At 40.0% G+C, this 17,768-nt stretch overlaps 1 protein-coding gene and 1 long non-coding RNA gene across 9 annotated transcripts in view; one reads left to right on the top strand and one right to left on the bottom strand.

Annotated features, from left to right (window-relative positions):
- Positions 1 to 101: 101 nt before the first annotated feature.
- LOC121295421 lies at positions 102 to 12,026 on the top strand. 7 transcript variants are annotated; one of them, XR_005946926.1, is made up of 13 exons: positions 102 to 187; positions 652 to 718; positions 923 to 1,049; positions 1,295 to 1,408; positions 1,963 to 2,035; positions 2,591 to 2,702; positions 3,004 to 3,189; positions 4,396 to 4,502; positions 5,613 to 5,778; positions 6,393 to 6,466; positions 7,955 to 8,379; positions 8,541 to 8,674; positions 9,000 to 12,026. It is a non-coding gene; the product is annotated as an uncharacterized LOC121295421 (long non-coding RNA). The 7 variants fall into 7 exon arrangements; XR_005946925.1 differs by having other exon boundaries at positions 7,937 to 8,379; XR_005946924.1 differs by having other exon boundaries at positions 6,325 to 6,466.
- Positions 12,027 to 12,790: 764 nt separating this feature from the next.
- Positions 12,791 to 17,768, bottom strand: part of LOC121295892 (dystrophin-related protein 2-like) — a 52,882-nt gene continuing 47,904 nt past the window's right edge. Inside the window, exons 19-23 of one of the 2 annotated variants that reach the window (XM_041221015.1) lie at positions 17,536 to 17,694; positions 16,559 to 16,796; positions 15,758 to 15,875; positions 13,597 to 13,680; positions 12,791 to 13,200 (exon numbers count right to left, since the gene is read on the bottom strand). In XM_041221015.1, the coding sequence (XP_041076949.1) occupies positions 13,184 to 13,200; positions 13,597 to 13,680; positions 15,758 to 15,875; positions 16,559 to 16,796; positions 17,536 to 17,694 (616 nt within the window). In that variant the 3' untranslated portion in view covers positions 12,791 to 13,183. The other variant, XM_041221014.1, reaches the window with a different exon arrangement.

Raw genomic sequence — 17,768 nt, 5'->3', positions numbered from 1 at the left:
TATAATCCAGTCTATTATATCGCCAGCTATAGATCGATCACGGGACACGGGTCGGAACCTTTCAGCAGCAGGCTTTGTTTTCAGTGGTCAAACCAGACATAACAAAATCCGGTAAGCTGCTCTGTGTGTCTGCTTCGTTGTTTTTGTTTTGGGAGTTTGTCGGTGTGAGAAACAGCGATTTCAAGAGGTATTTGTTAACAGCTTTATTTATTTATTTATTTTTAAACTATTTAAGTCAATTAATTGATCAATTAATTCATCTGGATATATAAGTGCTTAGTTTGTGCTATTAAATGTACGTAATACATTATTTTGGAAAGCAAGACGGGGTAACAGACATTGTAATTTAAACCAGTCACCAAGACAGCTGTGTGGGTGAAGACAGAAGCCTACATGAGTTTACAAGGCAAGGTCTCATTTTCCTACCTGCGCTGTAGTTGGATCACGGATGGAAATACGACTCCTATTGCACAGCAGTTCACCCATTCCAGGTTTTACTATGAGCTTCATTGGCCACAGTGTATAGGTAACAAACTCAGGTGTGTCTTATTAAACTCGTAGTGAAAGAAGGAATGGATCGAACTGCTATGCAGTCTTGTTTCCATTCCTGTGGATATGGTGGTGTTGACTCTTTCCTTTTTTTCTTTTAAGTAAATTAGGTTTACTTGACGGTTTCACATGCAGAACAAAAAGACCAAGGTGACCTCCAAAGCTAAAGGTCAGTAAATGCATTTAATTATTTATATGTATATATAGATTTGTATAATACTTATTAAAGTTTGTTTGGTAGCCGAGTCCTTCTGTTAATATTTCCTCGGGGGGGGGGGGGGGGGGGGGGGGGGGGGGGGGGGGGGGGGGGGTTCCCCTTTCTGTCTGTTTTCTGTTACTTCAAACTCTTTGTTTGTCTGTTCACACCCAACAGGCGCCATGGGATAGTGAGAGTGGACCAGGTGCCTCTTGCTTGCAAGTTGGTTGATCTTCCCTGTATTCTTGAGTCTCTAAAAACTGTGGATGAGAAAACATTTTATAAAACTGCTGATGTTTGTCAGGTATGGTTTTTAGGTGTGATTTTTCCACTTGCTTTGGCAATGAAATAGTTTTTGCTTCGGTCACTCAGGCTGTTGTACTCAGATGTTTCAAAAAATGATATTTCTCCCATCTGGCCATCTGCATGAAATATCCCATAGGTATCAAATTGTTACCTTGATTATGGTTTCTGGCAAATGCGTTTTAGGATCCCATTTCGAAGTGATGGAATAGCTATGACTGGACGACTTGTGTTCTTTGTTAGCAGATGCTGGTGTGTACTGTGGATGGAGATCTCTGTCCCCCTCTGGAGGAGCCAACGGGTATTACAGACCCCAAGAACAAGAAGAAAGACAGTCGTAGTTTGTCAGGAATCATGGCAGTAAGTATCATAACCCTCAGCTTTTTAGGAAAGCACAACAATCCTAAACAGACAATATTAAGGGTGTAATTGTTCAGGAAAACAGCAAAAAAGAAGGTAATTTCTCTTTAAAAGTGAGTTTGAATGCTAAAGCAGATGTATTACCTGCTAATGTATTTGTCCTATTGATCTTCTAAGCGAATGACCTGGATTGTGTATATGTGTGTTTGTTTGTAATACACTGTCACTGATATGTTCGAGATAGAGATTTAACATCAGTTGACTGACAAGGATGGGTAAAATGCCTACTCTCAGCCTAGGATAAATATGTTTGTAAAATCCTCTGGGGATTTTGTTTTATATATATATATATATATATATATTTTTTTTTAAGTCTTTCATTTTATCTCTAATGCATTTGATGGCTTGATGCCAGGTGCTCTTTGTTGTTCACTGCTGAGCATTTCTAATGGTGTTTGATTCTGTTTAGCGCTTTTTTTTTGTTTTTTTTTTTAAACCACACCTATAACATGACAGTTCTTTGCTTACTAAAGCCTACCAATAATTCCCTCCAGTATATTGAGTCCCCAGACATGGAGAAGGAGGTGAAGAGGTTGCTGAGTACAGATTCTGAAGCTGTCAGTGTTCGTATCCTTGTGATTTGTACTCTTCCCACGGTTCTATGTAAATCACATTTAGTAAATGTAAATATTTCAGTAGGGTTTCAATTTACTGTGGCTTTAACAAGCTCTTGTAAAACACAATAAAATCAAGCCATGAACCTACTAACCTGATAGGTAGTCCTCCACGGCTTATATGGCAAATGCTGCCGAATCCATTGATTGATGTACGCATGGGCCATTAACACGTTGGTAACCACTTGCTTAATGATCCAGATACAGTCTTAACCAAAACAGGCTTTATTTGTCAGGCACAAAAGGTTAAATAAAGCAAATACAGCACTGTTATGTCATAGCTTAACAAACTTGGGGTTTAAATTCACACATGAATCTGAAATTCCTTTAAAAAAAAAAAAAAAAAAAAGGCGTGAATTTTTCACATTCTTTGCATTAGCAATCTCAACAAGTAGGTTTATGTTCGTGTGGGTGGTAACTTTCATCCCACTGCTCAACCCCTTCACTGTGTGTCTGTGGAGACCTGTGGGTTCTGGTTGTGCTTTCCTTGACCCTGCTGGGTGTTCAGGGTGGGAGGTGATAGCTGAGGATGAGACAAGAGGCAGATAACGATGGCTCTCTGGGTAACCTGGACACCTCTCCCAGGACATCAGGGCACAAGCTGAGCCATGGCTCCTCAGGTAGGATGGAAAATAAACAGCAGAGTCCACATCATTGAGAACATAGCAGCTGGCCACACATGGCATTCCAGAAGCCTACTACTTATCAGATTAGTTGGACTATTCCACTCAATTGATAGCACAGGTCTTCTGAAACTTTGCATGGATCTTGCCGTGAATATAGGCTACTGTGATCTTCTATTTCAAGACAATCTTGGGTGTGCCCGCATGTGATTTCTTTGAAAGCTTTAACTTGTAGTTCTAGTACATGGTCCAAGGTTTGCTGTTCAGTTTTCAGAGTGGACGTGTTCTCTATTCTCAGTGGAGAGGGATGAGCTGCGGGAAATCTTCAACGACATCAGCAGCAGCAACAAGGATGAGAAGGATGAAGGAGACCGGCAATAGGAGGATGAAGATGTCAATATTATGGACACCGAGGAGGATCTGGAGCGGAAGCTGAACGAGTCAGACGGGGCGCGGGACGAGAGTGAGGGAAACAACCAGATAGGTAACGTCACTCGCTTTCACCAAGGGCATTCTTTAAAGGTCTCTGGCAAGACCCTACATCATTTTTATATGATGATTTTTAGATGATTTGAGTGCTGGATGAGGAAGCAGCTGTCTCCTTTGTTTGTGTCTGCGTTATCTCTGTAGTGCATGGGGCTATCAGATACACCCCTTTTTTTCAGCTTCATTCGGCTCCTATCGGTCTCATTTGGCCATTGAAAGGTTTTCTCGGCTTTTTCCGGAGAAAAAACGAGTAGAGGCCTGTGCTTTACGTCTTTTTATTGTCGGACAGGAAAGGGAAAATTGTAATGTCGGACCTGTTTCCGTGACTATGAAACACTTAATGGTAAGATAACTAAAAAGAACCAAAAGTATTAAAGACCAGCTTTTTGACTAGAACTAGATTATAAGATTCCTGTTCCTCACACAAAGAGAGCGTAGAGCAGGTTTAAAACATGTAAAACAACTTTCTGAAGTAGAATCATTTTGATTTTGTGGATCGAGAGACATGTTGTTCCACAAGAGGGCAACCGAGTAACAAAAAGATTTTGCAGACAGCAGGGGGAACCAGCGACTAACAAACAGTAGAAAACAAAACCACCAGAATTTTTAGAGGTAGGGTCACCCCCCCTTACAATTACAGTAGTCTGTCGTGTATCCGCCATGAACATGCGCTTCAGCAACATTTTTGAACAGAGAAGATTAGTTCAAAGATTGTAGATCCTATCAAAGTTTTCGTACACAGTGCTGTATGTATTGCTGGTAATGTTACGTGAGCTGTCAGTGTGTTGATGTGTAAATAAATCCTCTTCGCCTGCGGGCTGTATCAGCTTCAACTTCCCTCTCCATCTCCTGCCTGTCACTCAACAGTGAGTGCACGCATCCAAGCGGCAGACGGCTACTCTGTCACAAGCATTAATACTATATCTTTCTAAACAAGAGATTTAGGGGAGCTCTCTAATAAAAGCTGAATCTCAAAATAATTGTGTGAATACAGTCATTATTACAACTGTGTATAATGGTATCTAAAACAGGATTAATTTATTCGACTTTTCACACATCAGCCCTTACTCTGGTCCCACCGCAGTCAGATATGCGACAGATTACTGTACAATGCATTCAGTATTTTAGAAATGCTAGAAAGTGTGTGTGTATTAGTACCCCGATTGTATCAAGTGATTTAAAACATGAACCGTTCTTGTTGTAGTTTGAGTTTCAGGTGCAGATTAACAATGTAAAAAACAAGCTTCAAGAAACACAAGATAGAAGCAGCAAGAAGATCTGATCATGAAGGTGGAGAACCTGGCGCTCAAGGTAAGACTCAATGATGCTGTTGGCTTCATAGCTTAGTTAGACAGGACCAGTTGACTGCATTGCTTTTGTTATTTTGCTATCAACACAACTCCACTAATTTGGTAAAATAAATAAGCCTGTTCGAACCACAAAGCCCTAATATTGTGGAATATTTCAACCTACTTTTTAAAATTGCTCAGAAAGGAAGGATAGAGGAAATCTACCTTCTGAAAACCGAGGGGGTCCAAAAGAAATTTCTTTATGGACGACAGGGAGATATCCCAAAATTTCCAAATGGGATGCAGGTAAGAGGATGTGGATGCATTAGTTCCAGGCTTTAAGCTTTTTCGTACTTCCAGTGTTAATTACAGTATTTCTGTTGCAGAGAAAAAAAAAAAAAACAATAGTTGACCCATTTTGCAGGGAAAGCTTTTCTTAATGATTTTGTATGCTGAGAAATAGTGTGGCTATTAATAATTGTCTAGTTATTTAATGGTTATGAGTTTTTATGGCACCCTCCAGCACAACCTCTTGATTAGCTGCCCAAAGAAGGCAACCTATTTATCATTGAGATAGCTTTTATAGAATTCTTTTTTTTTGTTATTTAATATCTATAAATAGCCTTGAGAATACACTGTATAAAAATGATGAATCTGTATTTTTGTATTGTGACATTTTTAATTCCTTGTGAATGCATGGGTCCACCTTTTGCTCAATTAAAACTACAGTACTGTCTTATCATTTTAACTTTTCTTATTGCATGTGTTGGACAATCTTAATCATAAAATGACATCACAGAGGGCGACTATTGGACAAAAATCAATGTTATGGGCATTAGTGAGCATCAGGGATCCAAAGCAGCAGGAGAAAAATCTTCTGCCTTCTGCTTTTTTCAAGTTTGTCACACAGTACCTATATTAGGCATAAATTAGGCAAGATAAGCCAGCTGGTACTGCTTAAGCTGACTGTTGAAGCATGGCAGGCATTTCTGAAAAATAAAGCAGTAGCTAATGCAGCAATAGAAAATGATATATCAGGATTAAATAATATGTTATCACTATTTGGTGTGTGTATTTTATATACATATAAAGATTATATATATATTATAAAAACCTTGGTCTATCTCTGCAGGTGAAATTCCACTTCCAGACCCTGAAATGCGGTTTTGAGCGGACAGTGATCGATGACAGTCACCATGGAGATCATTGTGGGGAAGATGTTTAAGATGGAGATCTGGGAGCCCCTGCTCACCTCCATGAGAATCGGAGAGGTGGCTGAGTTCTGGTGCGACAGCATGGTAAGTTACAGCTCCTACAGTTGTCTTCCCTTCAATGTGCTATGACATAACAACAGTACACAAGCACGCCTTTACAGCAGAGATATATCAAACTCCCCTGCATGTAAGCTGGTAACTGCCATGATGCAGGCATTTTGCATTGGTGTCTTCATTCATCACAGCTGGTTTTTGCAGCTAAATAATTATTATTATTTATTTTTTTAATTTTTTGTTCACGAGATTGCGCTGCGCTTGTCCTTTAGCAGCGGCTCAGTGTCAAAACTCAACACACTTAGTTTAAAAATAGGGATCAGGGAGCAAAGGCTTTATGAACACATCTGAATAGAGTTTGATTGCTTGCTATTGTGGTCCTGGCAACAGTAGCAGTGCAAACTAACAAAGGTTAATACCTCTTGACATATACAGTAGAATTACATTCTAGGTGGAGCTTTGCAGCATGAAGCCTATCCAGCTACAATCAGACCCTTGCTGTCAAAACCACCCCATGGGTGGCCTTGAATGTAAAATGCAGGGAGTGCTTGCCTGACTAATTTGGGTTGTTTGCAGGAGAATCCTGGGCACGAGGACTGGGTGAAGCAGGAAAATCTAATCACCCCCCTGGTTTTGAATTACAGCCAGTGTATGCTGGAGCTGGAGGAGTACTACGAGGTCCTTTAGCACACCAATGAGCTGATCGGCAAGCACAAAGGTACACAGTCACAGTGCAAACAGCATTGCATTTTAGCGACAGGTTAACTGCATTTGAATGGTTTTATAGCGATCTTAGATTACAAGGTACAATGTAGATGGAGTCTAACTACACTACTGTCATTTGTACCAATTTGTTGCATTGACACTGTAGTTAAGCTGCCATTGGTTTTCATGTGGAGCTGCTGACACACAACTCTGTCAGGACGTATTGTTCATATTGAAGTAAACAGTGCTTCATAGTTTTCCTTTTTGTGAATTGTTTCGAGTTCTCCAATGTTGAGATTTTGTAATCAATTTTCTGTTTTTCTGTATCAATCTAACTGGATTCCATCTTGCTTGTAGGCCTGTGTAGTTTTGCTCTGTTTTTTTATCTTCTAACTTCTTTTAGAATCATATCAAAGCTTTCTAATGCTTTTCTCAGTTACAGGGGAATCCATCAAGCACTAGGCTTCAACTGGTGTACATATGTTGAAATTTCTCAAACATGCTGCGATTGATAGATGGAGGATTCCTTTAAAGGAGCACAGCAGATAGACAGTACACCCTGCTCCTTCAATCTTGCTTTGCGAATTTGTAATATAGCGAGCATTTTATCTGATTGAAACCTTAATGAGAATTGCACTCGAAGTCTGCACAATGTTGCAGATTCATTCTCTTATCTATCAATCTCAGAGAACCTCTCGTGATTCTCTTTGGTTTTCTAATTCAACCCCCCTGCATCTCTCAGTCACGCTCAGTATCTTTTCCACCTTTCTCTTGTTTGTGTCTTTCGGGCTATTACGTTCAATATCGTTCCTGTATCCTGTCTCACACTCTGTATCCATCTCAGTTGGTTTTGATTGTGCTCATTTATTGATGGGCTTTACAGACGTTAAGTCGAGCGCACACAAAATGAGACATTTTAAAAAAAAAAAAAAAAAAAAAAAAAAAAAAAAATCCAAAACAGAAAAAAAACTGCTGATAAGTGTTGCGGTAGCAAATAAGATGTCAGGTGCAATTTATATAAACATTGAGTTTCTGAGAAGGTGATGTGATTCCCTCTCTACAGTGCAACATCTCATTTATAGGGACCGCGATGCAGTGCTAAAGCCTGCATAAAGTTACTGACTACACATGATTTATCAAGTTGTGCTTGATTTTAGTGTGATTTACCATTAAAAATGGAATATACTGAAAGAAAATATAAAAATGTAATGACAAAGATTTTTGTTTATTATTATTGAAGATGTCTAGTAAAAACATTTCAGGTTAGTATTTCTAAATATGTTATGACAAACGGTGTGATAAGTAGGATAAGATAAACCCTGATTTCCAACAATGTGTTCAAATAAACCCTGAAAAAGCCTGATACTAAACAGCAGAATTGAACTTTAAAATATTTGTGTACCATAACAAAAGAAGTCATCCCTACCATAATTCCCAGCACACAAATATATACGTGTATTTTTAATCAATTGTTCTTCTCTAGTCTGCTTTCCCTCCCCAGACAATGTGAAGGCCTATTACAAACGTGCGAAGGCTCACGCAGCAGTGTGGAATGAGGCTGAGGCACGGCAGGACTTCCTCACTGCTGCCAACCAGGACCCATCGCTGGCCCCTGCTGTATGCAAGGAGCCGAGATTGCTGGGGGAGAGAATGAGGACCAAGTACAGCAAGGAGAAGACGACCTACTGGGGCATCTTGGAGGACAAAGGAGGGGAGGCCAGGAAGAGAGAGACAGTGGAATATGGAGGACAGCAGTGTGGCAGATTAAAAAAGGGACACCAATAAGATAACAGCGGCGGGGGAAGAGCTGGCTTCGAGTTCCAGTCAGACCTCAAGCAAAGAAGGGAAGGGCAAGGAGCAGATGCTCAGGCTGGTTCCCTTTCTGAACAGCGAGGGGAACTATTTGCTCACAGAGCAACTTTACAGGTAGGCTTCAGAAAAGTACCAAGAAGCCATCATCTATCTGAAGACCGTCTAGGCTAGGGAAAGCCTAGAAATCAAGAGCTGAGGTCAGAAGTTAGGGGGTGGCAGTCAGTAAAATATACCCATAAAAGGGGAAGGTAACACTGGCTTTGTGTTCTGTGCAGGAGAAGCATGATGAGGAGGTCGCTGGAGAATCTCCTCTGCCCCACAGTGCTGAATTACTGCCAGTGTGTGCTGAAGCTGAAGGAGTACAATAAAGTCTTGGAACACACCACTGAGCTGATCAGGAAACACAAAGGTACACAGCTTACTGCTTCTGGAAAACTGGAATGAATTGGAGGCTGAGAATCCTACTGATCTAAAATACCATTCCTAGTATGACGTAAGCATTGAGTTTAATTATAAGCTGAATGAAACCCGCAGCAAGTCTTTTCCTCTTATCTAAATTGCTCGGAGAGCTTCTATGGATTTGGTTTCAGTCTTTCTCTCTAATTCGCCCTTCTCTTTATTTCTGTACCTCTTACTGATTCAGTATAGTTCTCTACAGTTCAATGGTCTGTAATGTTTTGGACAGGAACAGGTATATTATTATTGTTATTTTGAATTTGCTTTCTCTCCCACAGACAACGTGAAGGCCCATTACAGGCGCGGAAAATCTCACGCCGCATTGTTCAATGATAAAGAGGGATGGAGTCCATGTTTGGCCCCACCGTGCGGAAAGATCTGAAAATCATGGTGGAAGCCATGAGAGCCAAGCTCCGCAACCAGATGAAAAGCTACTGGAGCAGCATCAAGGACAGGCACAAGCAAAGAGGAGAGACCAAGGGAGCAGAGAGACAGAGGGATATAGTAGGGGCGAGGGTCGCCAAAGAGAAAGGAACAAATATGAAAGAGGAGAATGGTGTGAATAAAGGGATAGGTACAGAGAAGACTGGTGAGAGTACATCAGTAGAAAACAATGGGAACAGAGCTACAGAAACTGTGAGGCAACACAGGAGCAGTAACAGAAGAGGTATAGTTGAGACAGGTATAGTTTAGACGAATGAGATCACAGGGACAGATATAGCTGAATCTAAAGAGACGAATGAAAATACAAGTAATGAGTGGACCAATGAGATTGTAAGGGCAGGCATGGAGGTTGCAAACACATATACATGTATAAAGAAAGAGGCCAGTGAGAATAATGCAACAGTCACAGGTAAGGAGTGGACCAATGAGAATGCCAGGGCAGGTATAGATGAGTCCAAAGGTACAAGTGAGTGTACGGGTAAGAACGTAGCAGCAACAACAGAGCAGTCAAATGGAACCAATCAGAATAAAGAAGCAGGTAAATCAGTGGCCAGTGAGAAGATCGGACAGGGCATTTCTGCAGAAAATGTTGACGTTGCTGTTAAAGGAGCCAAATAGAATGGCAGACTGAGTGAAGGATAGCCAATCAGAGTGCAGTGCAGGTGTAAGGCCCGGATCAATTGATTTAATGTAAAGGTGTTCTTTACCAGTATGGATGGTGTGCAGTGCTGTATGTTGCTGATAAACTGCAAACAGAACCGAAACTTGCCAATAAAAAGAGACACAAAAGCAGGTAATTATAACAAATACAAATTTATTTCTGTACACAATATAAGTAGAAAGCAAGCCAGTACCCTGTTAATTAAAAGGTCAGCTTTTCACTGTCATTGCTTTATACAAATTTCAACAAAAACTGTTAAAGAAGCCGTGGAAAGCAATGTGTACGTTAGGATCTAGGTGGAAAAATAATCTAGGTTGTTGCTGGTTGGAAAAGAATTTGACCGCCCATTAAAAAAATAATAATGCATATATAACTATATATGTCAAATATAACTGCATTTATCATTAAAGGCTGGCACATACAGTATTTTTTTTAAGGCAGCACTGCAAGATATGGTTTTCAATTGGTTACAGTTATTAGTATCCTGTTATATTTCCAGACAAACATCCACTAACTCATTTAACGATACCTCCTTAAATCCCTTCCTGTGCTCACCATGTATCTAGGGAGTGTAACCAGAAAACACACATATATATGGAACCACAGAGCAGGGAAGTCTTTTAACTCATTGTCTCCACTGCTTGGCATTAAAATGATCACAATAATACATAAACAACTTATACATGTAATTAAATAAATAAATAAATAAGCATGATAAGGGTAAAAGTGTATCAAATATTTGTAATTTTGTTTCACTGTGCTTAATCAATTCATATTAAGAGAAGAATCTTTGTTAGTACGTGTCTAAAATGAAATCCCCATGTGAACACTGTTGCTGTCCCTATAGCAACACCACTTTGTATTAAGGGGTCTATTTGATCAATTTGTACTCTGCCGTGATAAGCCACTATTTGTATTGAATACTGCGAAGTCATAATCTGGAAATGTAGTAAATCAGGCCTTTATGGGTACTGTTTATAATCATTTCTAGCACTCTCTCAATAAACGCATGCTAAAATTTGGTTCATTTGCCCTTCAGTTCATGACAGTTTTACATTTGTCGGGTTAGGGAAGGTGTTTAGGCTCCTATATTCCCCACAACTCCTCAATTTAGCATCACTTCACGTAAAATCTAAAACCCAAGGCTCTCAAAAATCTCAACAGTCCTGCTGCACCCACTTTCCAGGCCCCTCCACTTTCATTTCCTAGTCATATAATGACTGCATGAACCATCCACCAACAAACACTTATAAACCACTCCAGAAAGCTTTCTAACACAGTACAGTACTTCATACCAAGCTCATGACTAATGCAACTCACCCAGCTTGGTCTGATTTAAACTACAGCCATTTACTGTATAGTTATTGGAACGTCTCAGGAAAAATACTGCATGATATGATAATGAATACTTGCAGATAGTTTACTTTATTCATATTATGGAGACTTCAACATACCCCTTAACTGCATAGTTCACAGACGATGTTTGCAGCACATTAGTATAGATTATCATAACATACATTTGATTATCATAAAATGAGTTTGCTCAAAGTTTTGCATTATCACCTGTCTAGTTGTACCCTTTTTTATTACAAATATGCAACTTCTCATTGATGAACACAGCCAGTCCAACTTCCAAAGCTTTTTTCTTTCATTTTTTTTTTTTTTTTTTAATCATCTTGTTTTAAGCCAGTCCTGGACATTAGCTAGTTTTGTTTTTAATCTGGCAGCTTCACATTGTCAGTCCCACTGCGTGATTCCCTGTAACTAATATAGTGCTTCCTCTGATTTCTCATGACTAAGGCTATATTTTCATGGTTATTAAGGATTTCACAATATGTAGTTTCCCTCGTGAAAATTCAAATATCTGAAATGTGTAAAATGTACATATTTTTCATCACTTAAATAAATACAGCAAACGTTTGGACACTACTTCTTACACTGTATTTAGGAACCTGGCTGCCGGTTTAGTTTGCATCCGGTAAATGATTAAACACACATGGCATTGAGCTGCGCGATTTCTTTAAAATGTCTTCAACGAAATAGACGCCAGCTGCATCAAAGATCGGAAATAATTCTGTTAAAGATCACTCTGTCTAGTTCAAGAACAAGATATTTCACGCCTCTGTTGCGATTTTTACATGTATTTATTTTCAGGTAAGCATTTAAATATTTAAGAACATTTGTATAATAACGCTGTTTTTTTTCTGCTTTAACAAATATGTTTAATTGCGTAACATCTTGAAATACCTATTTTAAGACCGTGAAATATGCCATTTTTGTAACAAAAAATACAGCCCTATTACTGTCCGACTAGCCTTTATTTTTTTAGGTGAATACGCCACTTAAGTTTCAGTAGCGGCACTTTTATCTGTCAGCAGCTGATTGTTCTGTCACAATATCTGCTAGTGGAGATTGAGTTAATACTGTGTGTAAACAAATTATCCCCTTCAAAAAGTGGCAAAAAAAGCCTTGAAATGCCAGCCCAAATGGTCATGTCATACAAAATAATATTTGACCTGGAATGATAAAGCTTTGTTGGAAACCATGACAACCAAAGATGATGTCAACAGATCAGAAGTTAAATAACTTGTTTTTCTTCAAAGCCATGTTGTTACAAGCAAGTACTGTTTAATAGCATGAGCTCTGCAAGGTGACACTGTATTGTATAAAATAACACAAAAACTCAGTGACTACATACATAAAGGATTTGGCTCGTGGGCGTTCAGCCTGTGTGAGTCTGTGTGTGTGTGTGTTTCCAAAATGGGCTTGACATGAAAGCCATCTAGGAACACTAGAATCAGGCTCAAAAACTTCAGAACTCCAATAGAAAAAAATCACTCTCCTGAGCACTGGGGGGGGGGGGGGGGGGGGTGCACTTGGGTCATTGACTAAAAAGTCTTGGTCATAGGTAGGCAGCATCCTATGTGCGTTGTGATGCAGTAAGCATACATGTGGGTTTCCTTAGGGATGCAGGTCAGTGTATGTGCGTGTTGGTGTCTTGTTGATAAGGATGACTCTTGGTGGGAGCTGTGTTTTGTTGATAAGGATGACTCTTGGTGGGAGCTATGTTTTGTTGATAAGGATGACTCTTGGTGGGAGCTGTGTTTTGTTGATAAGGATGACTCTTGGTGGGAGCTGTGTTTTGTTGATAAGGATGACTCTTGGTGGGAGCTATGTTTTGTTGATAAGGATGACTCTTGGTGGGAGCTGTGTTTTGTTGATAAGGATGACTCTTGGTGGGAGCTGTGTTTTGTTGATAAGGATGACTCTTGGTGGGAACTGTGTTTTGTTGATGAGGATGACTCTGAACTGGATCCCAGTTAAATAGAAGCCGAGCAGACAGGACACAGCTGCTCTTTAGATAAGCGATGTACCTAAAAAAAAAAAAAAAAAAAAATACATTTGTTTGAGACAATAGGACCAAATCACAAAGCTTTCTCAAGTGAAGGAAGTTAAAGACACTAACACATTATTCTTGTTTTCTTTTTTAGACATTGTATAATTGTTTCTTGTCGTTTAGACTTTGTATCATTTTCAGTCACCACATCCTGGTTTAGTTTTAGTGTGAGCATTAACCTGCCCACTATATATATTTATTACATCCACTAGGGGCAGAGCGCTTCTGTCTACAACAGTTTATATACATGTTAGATAAATTGTAATTAATCAAAACACACATTAAGTAAATGGTTATGTATATGAGTTTCTCTCCATGCGTTTTCTCCTAGTGAATTTTCTGTTTGATCTCTTTCAATGAGGGTAATACTCACTACTGTGTGGTGGGAATGCGTTCCTCAGCTGTCCAATCACCTCCTCCAGTCGCGTGACTGTGTCCTGGGGCTCCTGGCTGGCGTCTGCAGTCACATAAAAACATATATATATCAGACTGACTTAATGACCTTTTCATTCCTTGTCTTTGAAAACAATAACTTAATCACGCACTTTCTGTGCTTAATAGATGCTGTGTCTAGTTTAAGAGTTGTTACCCAAGAGTGGGTGACTGGGACACATTTTGAAAGTCTGAAACCATGCTGGTACATCAAAAAACCTTTCAAATGGAAACTCGGCAGACAAGAACAAAGCCTAGTTTTTAATATAATGTCATACTCGGGTGTAGTGCTATACTTAGACGCGAGTGGTGGCTATTATCTACCCCCTCTCCCCTCCCCCCCTCTCAATCCTACCACACCTCTGCAGTCCCTGTTTCCCCATACACTCAACAGAACTGCAGTTTATCACTAGTAGTTACGGTAGTTGAAAGAGCTAACAAGTGTACCAATTGATTACAAATTCAGACAATCAGGTATTGAGGTATTATTGTAAAGCAACTAGACTTACAGCTATTTATATTAAAGATAAATAAATACACAAATGCTCTACATATTTTAGCAACCAATTTCATAAACTAATACACACATGATTAAAACTCTGTTATTATTATTAGTAGTAATCCTATGCATAACGCTCCCCCGCTCCCCCTTCTCGTATATTGAATGGTTTGGTCCGGAATCAGTCCGTCTCACTATCATACTGCAGACGTTAAAAAGGGAATGAGACAGAAGTGCATCCGTTTGCAAAAAAAAAGATGTGTAAGGCCACAGGTACCCTTTATTTGCTTGTTGCAATTGAGTTTTATCTTTTAAATACATGTTTAGTTTATTTAATCTACATTATTTCTTTTATAAGTGTCTACAAATAAGAAATGTTCCAATTATTACATCTACCGCTAATTGTAAAATGCTGAGCGTTAACACGGGTTCCCTTCACCTGTCTACATTATTCACACCTGTTGTTCCAGACCAGGCATGCTATATTCAAACTTTATTATTTATTTCTCAAGGGTTTCTTATGGTTATTGTATGCTTTGCTTATTTCTATGGGTTATACACATGTATATCTCCATATATTAATAGGAGCAAAATAGTTCAATATTCTAGTATGGAAGCGGTGCTCTCCCTGTACAAGAGAAGTGGGGGGTGGGGGGGGGCAGCGCTCCCCCGTGACCCCCCAGCACCACACCCTGGTCAAACTCATTGCTATGCAACCTTGTGATTTCATCAAGTTAAGTTGAAGTTTATTTCAGCCTTGCAAAACAACATTCTCTTCTGCAACTGAAGTTCCATAACCTTTCTGCATGATATATTCTCATCTTTGGTAGGATCAAAAGAACTGCTTATTGCCCCTTTATAGCTGTCTGATTCTTCAATTTTATCCTGAGACAAGTCATGAAATCTGTCTACTACTTTAGCACAAAAGCCAACCAATCTGTTAATGGTGACCCAGAAAGAATGCATTTCAGCAAAGCACTCTTTCGATGCACTGTGAGATAAAAGCTCAGCTCAGAACACAGCAAAGTGCACTTACTGTAAAAACATCTAACAGACCACAGCAACATTTCTGGCAAGTATCACTTTCCTGTTGCACTAGAACACGGCAGGTCGAAAAAATAAGAGTCAAGAAACAGACAACGTTGCTGAGTGAGATGCAAAGTTGCAAGCAGCATGCTTCAGTTTGGCATGACACAGCTTGACAGTCTGCATTCAGAGTTTTTCTTGACAGAATTAAATACTTGTTTTTCCTGTTTGACAGAACTGTGTTTTAATGTACGAATCTAATTGTACTCTTGACGACTGAGCGATTGAGAAGCCTGCCCTCCCGAGCAGTGGTACTGTCCAACAGGCCTGGTGGAGAGGCCTCCTACTTACCCAATGGGTTGCCTTGACAACTTGCTGCATCCTGTGACAACAGTAGAGTTATTTGGAGACACTACATTCGCTTTTAGAAGAGCTGCAATGGTTACTTCAGTGATAGGATTGCAGCAGCTGGTACAGTAGTAGTGGCAGACGCTCTGAGAAGCTGCTCTGTTCTCTGGTATCATTGATACGGACGGCATCTCTTGCATTATTCAATGGCTACAGTGCCCACCCTTACCTGCGACCTCTGTATCTGGGGTCTCCCTGGACTGATCCTCCCTCTGGCTATCCTTGGACTGCTGTGAAGAGGAGACTGAGGACGCTGCTGATTCATTCGCTTCGGGTTCCTCTTTAGGCTTCAGTATTGCAGAACAAAACATTTTTGTCATTCAGTGCTTGACTGCAACTGCCTCAATGATGTATTAATGTAATACGAATACAGACTGCTTTAGAGTAGCTCTGCTAATTGCAATTTAATTGTCAGCTCCACTCACCGTTTCCTTTCTTCTAACATTTAATGGATTCGGGCCCTTTAGCACAATTTTATTAACCTCTTTTTTTTTTTTCCAAGGGAAATCATGTCCAATGCTATAAATGGAGAGAATGTGGAGCAGTGCTCTGCAGCAATGGCTTTTAATTGTGAACTGAATGTGTACATGCTTGTTTTCCAGACTTAGCTGTTTGGAACTCATTTGAACAAAGCCTGGATCATTTGGGGGTATTTCTGGACCAAGGTTGTTATAACTGAATTATCATCAATGGTTTGCTAATGAAATCAAAATAAATATTGCTCTGCGTTTCTAAAACACGTTTACCAGAAAAAACAATCTGCAATCTGAGTAAAACTAATAAACATACTATATTAATTAATCTTGTAGACTAACGTGCTATTTTCAATGTATTTTGGGTTTTGTATCGCTTGGGAGTATTTGATAAAAAGGCAGCAGCACTGTCCTGAACTTACTGATAATATCATTTATTCCTTCATTTCTTGTGTTATTTTTTGTTTATCATTCTGGGCCCCTGTGGCCCCTCGTACCTGCAGCAGCAGCTCTCGGAGCCTGTTCAGCTGGGACTCCAGCTGCTTGTTGTGGTCCTCCAGGATCTGCATTCGCGTCTCCAGACGGCTTTTGTGCTGCCGCAGGATACGGGCCTCAGCCAGCAGCTCGTCGTCACAGAGACCCATCGGGGAGCCAGGAGCCCCGTCAGCCAGCTCAGGAGAGGCAGCTGCCTCCTCGTGCTGCCACTTCAACCGTCGGTACTCCCCCTGCAGGATCCTGCCGGAACAGAACACACGCATACCCTTTGGCACGAACTGATAGTAAAATGTGCCTGAATACTTGTCATACTAATCTTCATATTGTATGTTTCACTTTTCTGAAACATTGTTTTTGGACATAGTTGGAAAATAAAAAAAAAAAATTATTTTGCCTTTGACCAATTTCGATTATTATCTTTATTTACAAAACACAGCTCACACTAAGAGTTTTATGGCAAGCAACGTCGGGTTAAAACTAACATTGCATGGTAATATGCTTTACTAAATATTTTTTTAAAAGTACATTTTGTTTTTAGATTAACTAATTCTGTTATCTTTAAAAAATAAAAAAACTGATTATTTTACAATTACAAAGACATAACAAACTAAGTTTTGTAAATGAGCATGCATTCTTGCTGCCCAGTATTAACACCATTAAAGATGTCTTACTTAATAAATCATTTTATCGAATTAAACATTGAATTAATTAGACACTGAAATGATGAATTAACTCATTTGTGGTCTGAAATGCAATTAGCTCAGAATTATCTGGGCGTCTCGCCATATGAAAAGAAAAAATGAACCAGTCACCAATGGGACTGTCAGATTATCTACCGTTGACTTCTAAATCAAGCCCATTCTTATATGTGTGAAAGAGCGACCCAGATAGACCCCACCTACTCTGACAAGCCAGCAGATCTTTAGTGTGTTTTCTTAAGCAGTCCCTGTGAGCGGCACGGGTTTACACGGTGTCTGACCTGTTCTCGTTCTCCAGGCGGGCCAGGATCCTCTCCAGCTCATCCTTGTCCTCACAGTTGAAGTTGGCCAGGACGTGCCCGTCTCCGAAATGCTGCCCTGTGAGTGAGTCCTGCTCCAGGGTGGGGCTGGAGTGTCGCAGCAGGTAGTGGTCCTCATCGCTGTGGACAGCACCCCGCGGAGAGAGGGGGTCAGACAGGCAGTGTGATGCACCGAGAAGGACACGCGGTCGGTG

Source organism: Polyodon spathula, chromosome 20 (assembly GCF_017654505.1).
Source record: "Polyodon spathula isolate WHYD16114869_AA chromosome 20, ASM1765450v1, whole genome shotgun sequence".
In the NCBI taxonomy this organism is placed as follows: domain Eukaryota; kingdom Metazoa; phylum Chordata; class Actinopteri; order Acipenseriformes; family Polyodontidae; genus Polyodon; species Polyodon spathula.
The sequence above is the reverse complement of the archived record's forward strand: the minus strand, read 5'-3'. Positions and strand labels throughout refer to the sequence as shown.